Raw genomic sequence first — 4,509 nt, forward strand, 5'->3', positions numbered from 1 at the left:
GTACTGCCCCAATGTGAGTGAATTTTTTTTTGCATTGCAAAAAGCATTTTATTAGGGGTCCCTGGATGCTTCTAAGAATTTAAATGGTTCGGTTTATATATGAATGTGCAAGTCTGTTTAACTGAGATGAGATAACTGTAGAGGTGATAGGGGAAGCTAAAACTGGACTTGAATTGGATATGGTACAAGTTCTGTTTCATTAACTGGGCATGTTAGTTTCTCTCTGATGCTTAAATTTAATAGACAATTTTGATAATTGAAAGATATTGCTTAGCTTCAAAGAATTATTTCTTTCTTGTGTGAGCTTCTATCAGACTATAATGATATTGTTTCAAACTTTCTGATGAACTGAATTTATGGCCCAGGCACTTGTTAATATGATTAGCAACCCTGTCAATTCAACTGTTCCAATTGCAGCTGAGGTTTTCAAGAAGGCAGGGACGTATGATGAGAGAAAGTTGTTTGGTGTAACGACTCTTGATGTGGTTAGGGCTAAGACTTTCTATGCTGGGAAGGCAAAAGTACCTGTTGCAGGTTTGTTCAATTGTCTACTTGCTGAGTTTTTCTCACAACAATCTCATTGCCTGGTATATAGTGCTGTAAAGGAAAGAGGAAAAAACCAATTTGGCTATTCCTGACCCTTTTTTTTTTTGGGAACTGTTGTTTTGAAGGAATAAGCAAAATTTTTAAGTGAGGCTTATTGAGCATGAGAATCGTGGGTCCAGAAATGAAGTTTCTGAAATAGATTTCTTTCTTTCATGAATATTCTTTTTGCAGTAGACATATCATAGCTAAATTTGGATTATGTGAGAAACCTGCTGTTTGACTAAGTTTCTCCGCATGCTTGCAGATGTTAATGTCCCAGTTGTTGGTGGTCATGCGGGAATAACCATTCTCCCACTATTCTCTCAAGTAGTTCCTTGTTTTCCTTAACCCTTTTATCATCGATTTTCTTTTATAACAAAATCAATCTAATGCTTGATGCTGTTATGCTTCCCCTTTCGGTTTTAACTGATCTTAGTGTTTGCTGATTTTTAGTTAAATTTTAACTTTTTTTAGGCCACACCAAAAGCTAATTTGTCTGAAGAGATCACAGCTCTCACAAAGCGAACACAAGATGGAGGCACTGAAGTTGTGGAAGCAAAGGCTGGAAAGGGTTCAGCAACATTGTCAATGGCGTAAGTATTAGTTATCACTTCTTTGGTTTAACCATATTATCATAAAATTGAAGCCTATGATTTTAGTTTGTTTCATTTTAGCCTGACTAATTTGTCCTGCATCTTTGCACAGCTATGCAGGAGCCATTTTTGCTGATGCTTGCCTTAAGGGGCTGAATGGTGTTCCTGATGTTGTAGAATGTTCATTTGTGCAGTCAACTGTCACCGAACTTCCTTTCTTTGCTTCTAAGGTAATATTCCCTACACATATCTGTGATGTGTTCAGTAGGCTTCCTCTTCTCTTAAATTGATATCTTCAAAAAAGTATGTCTTGTTTACATAGATAAAAGAAGGGACTTATAGATAAACTGTCTTGTCTCTGATTGCAGGTAAGGCTTGGAAAGAGTGGTGTGGAGGAAGTTCTGGGGTTGGGTCCTCTCTCCGACTATGAGAAGCAAGGCTTGGAAAGCCTTAAGCCAGAACTCAAAGCATCTATTGAGAAGGGAATCAAGTTTGCCAACCAGAGCTAATTTAAATCATTTATGATATCTTCCATTAGACCAATGAGAATTTTGCAGTTATTTTGGCTGCTGTTGTATTTCTTGCTGCAAGCAGCATCGGCTTTGCTGTTCTTATTAGGATAGGCCTTACATACCATAAGTTTCCAGCAATAATTCCCAGTGGTATGTTACAGGGGAGGGTTTGGTGAAAACCTTTTCCAGTTTAGGTGGGAATGTTTCATTCATACAAGTATAAAATTGTGAGCTCGCCAGATTATATCTCGAGAATCTTTGGTGAAATGTTCTTTTAAATCCTATAGCCTTTTTTCATTTTTTTAATATTTTTGAAGATATATTTAAACTTTTACAAATTTTGAGAAGAGATAGGAGCAACGATGATATGACAAAGATAATAAAAGAAGGGTGAGAAAACAAGATTATGATCACCATAAAGGGCCAAATTGAAAAAAAAAAAAAAAAAAAGGGAAAAGAACACAGAACCTTGTGTGAATATTGTTGGTCTGTGTCATGATACTAGACTAAACCTTAAAATGATGTTGGTTTAACACTAACATGAACTCGAAATATATACATAAGAAAATTTCATTTTCATCAATTTCTGTTGAATGGTAGACGTGCAAAGAAAGAACAATGGAAAGGACAGAAAAGCATCTACCAGTATAGCATGGAACATATCCTCCAGAGAACATTCCTGCCACAACTATGTTAATCATTACTATATTACAGCTTACATTAGGCAAGATTCGCATGATGTCATCAAAAGAACCAGCTTAACACAACAGTTATAGAAAAAAATTGACTGATGCATGCCATTCATCCCCTTAAAAGTTTTAGAATAAAAGGGAACTTCATTGTGCAGTTTGATGGTTCCTCTTCAAATGCTATGCAGAATCACATTTTAAATGTTGTTGGTTGCTACTTGGTAATGATCTTGAATCAGCTTCCATCTCAAGATGATCTACAAAAGCAACAAGAAGCTCAGTAACTCAAGCCTAGTCCCAAAGGCAGAGAAACAAAAATACTGCATTATACATATCATCTAAAAGTCAGTAATTAACTGACATCTATAAAGGGAATAGTGATAAATCAGCATCTACTCGATGTCTAGGTCTACCAGGATAAACAATATCATAACTAGAGAAGGTGTAGGTTAAGTCTGCTTTGATAACATATCATAACTAGAGAAAGTGTAGGCTAAGCCTGGTTTAACTTTTCCTCTGTTTTGCTTGGGAGAATATCAAACTCAAGATGCATCCGCAGAATGGTTAAAACAAAAGACTCAGAATGAATTCTGGATTGGGTATCTACAGTTCTGCTGCTGTCATGGTAGAAGTCTTGGTTATGTAGGTGATCAACAGGAATGAATTAGGATGAAGTGTTGTTTGCAACAGATACAAAGATCTGAAGTCAATACTCGTTGCCAGCTAAAAGTAAATACTACGACTTCCTAGTCCTTGACACAGTGGACAAGAATGTTATCAAGAATATACCATTAATTCCCTTTCCAAAATGCCCTGCAATCATATTTATTCAATTAATCCGATATTGTTGCTCCCCTTATTCTGAGGAATGATGATATAGGTGGGCCCTGCTAAACAGCATAAAGCAGAAGGTGTCTAAAATTTGATCCCATTGGGCACCAGCTTCCATGATAACCTTGAAAGGCAGGTTTCAAGTTTGGGTGAATTTATGGAAACTATATTTTTCCCACTCAGAAGGGCCAAATGCTCCGTGAAGTTGAGAGTTGCGAAACTTCTGAATTTACAAACATAACGTCCATGAATGGAATTGGCTAATAAATGACAAGTTCATTGTGGGTTTGTTCATAAAACTTTTCTATGACAGTAACCACCTTTCGTGAGAAATTCATCAGGGAGAGGTATTGAGCGCAAAAGAATTCACAAAGCCCACAGAGAAAACTTTATTAATTTACACACATCAAAGACTTAAGATATATCATAATGTAAATTTAATAATGGGAAAGATGCGGAAAAAGAAGGAAAGAACTTCAGATGATGTATATGATCCATTAGCAGAATGCAGCAGTTGAACATTTGACGACAAAAGTTCCAAAATGCTATCCAAGCATTCTGACATGCATGGCACAGGTTCCTGCTATGGTCCAATTTCAAAACTTGAGCTGATAAAAAACTACTTTAGAAATGCCTTTTACCTCTTTTAATAATGTCAGTTGTTAGAGGCTCTACAAAGAAGCAAAGAAGTAATGACAAGTGGCATCTCAGATGAATACTTCACAAACTATGTACCCTTGTGTCTTAATATATATTTCACATAAAATGCAATACTAGTACCACAAAAAATTTTGCACAACTTACGTAAAAGATAAGGATTGAAAAAGTTCATCAGCCTCAAAGGACCCCTACCTCAGTTAAGGCCATTAAAAAACAAGGTGAACAGCTCACATTATCCAGATGAACTATCACTGTCAGAGTCTGCATAAAAGCATTAGTGTGAAAAATCTGGCATATATACACTCAGAGAAGCATAACAAAGGGAGAAACTTTAATAATACCTTTTGATGAAGATCCAGAGTCAGTGCTAGAATTGCTTGAACTACCTGATCCACTCTCATTATTTTGCTGCCTTTCTCCATGAATTGGAGGTGATGTGGGAACCCTCCTCTCCGCTGTTTAACAATCAAACCAGTTTTAATAATGAGTGCATGAAAATATCATCTTCTTCAGAACCAAACAAGTGAGTGTAGACTGAAGCAGAGCAAATTCTTGTTGGTTCATAGTAATTACCTGTTTCATTGACTTTTGGTACCCCTTCAGCAGATGGTTCCAGATTCTGCAAAAAAAAAAAAAAAA

The 4,509-nt window shown here is 36.3% G+C and overlaps 1 protein-coding gene and 1 long non-coding RNA gene across 2 annotated transcripts in view; one reads left to right on the forward strand and one right to left on the reverse strand.

Annotated features, from left to right (window-relative positions):
• Positions 1-1,972, forward strand: part of LOC110418955 (malate dehydrogenase, mitochondrial) — a 3,570-nt gene extending 1,598 nt beyond the window's left edge. The window contains exons 2-7 of the mRNA XM_021431785.2: positions 1-13; positions 366-534; positions 851-912; positions 1,060-1,178; positions 1,291-1,408; positions 1,547-1,972. The exon at positions 1-13 is cut by the window's left edge and continues 161 nt beyond it. Of these exons, the coding sequence (XP_021287460.1) occupies positions 1-13; positions 366-534; positions 851-912; positions 1,060-1,178; positions 1,291-1,408; positions 1,547-1,687 (622 nt within the window). The 3' untranslated portion in view covers positions 1,688-1,972. The remainder of the gene's footprint in view (positions 14-365; positions 535-850; positions 913-1,059; positions 1,179-1,290; positions 1,409-1,546) is intronic.
• A 148-nt stretch (positions 1,973-2,120) lies between these two features.
• LOC149527002 (uncharacterized) lies at positions 2,121-4,503 on the reverse strand. Its single transcript, XR_016351436.1, has 4 exons — positions 4,444-4,503; positions 4,212-4,325; positions 4,063-4,131; positions 2,121-2,636 (listed from the first exon to the last, which is right to left on the reverse strand). It is a non-coding gene; the product is annotated as an uncharacterized LOC149527002 (long non-coding RNA).
• Between the last annotated feature and the right edge of the window lie 6 nt (positions 4,504-4,509).

The sequence above is a fragment of the Theobroma umbraticum genome, unplaced genomic scaffold (genome assembly GCF_002168275.2).
Source record: "Theobroma umbraticum cultivar Fairchild unplaced genomic scaffold, ASM216827v3 scaffold_67.0, whole genome shotgun sequence".
Classification (NCBI taxonomy): Eukaryota; Viridiplantae; Streptophyta; class Magnoliopsida; order Malvales; family Malvaceae; genus Theobroma; species Theobroma umbraticum.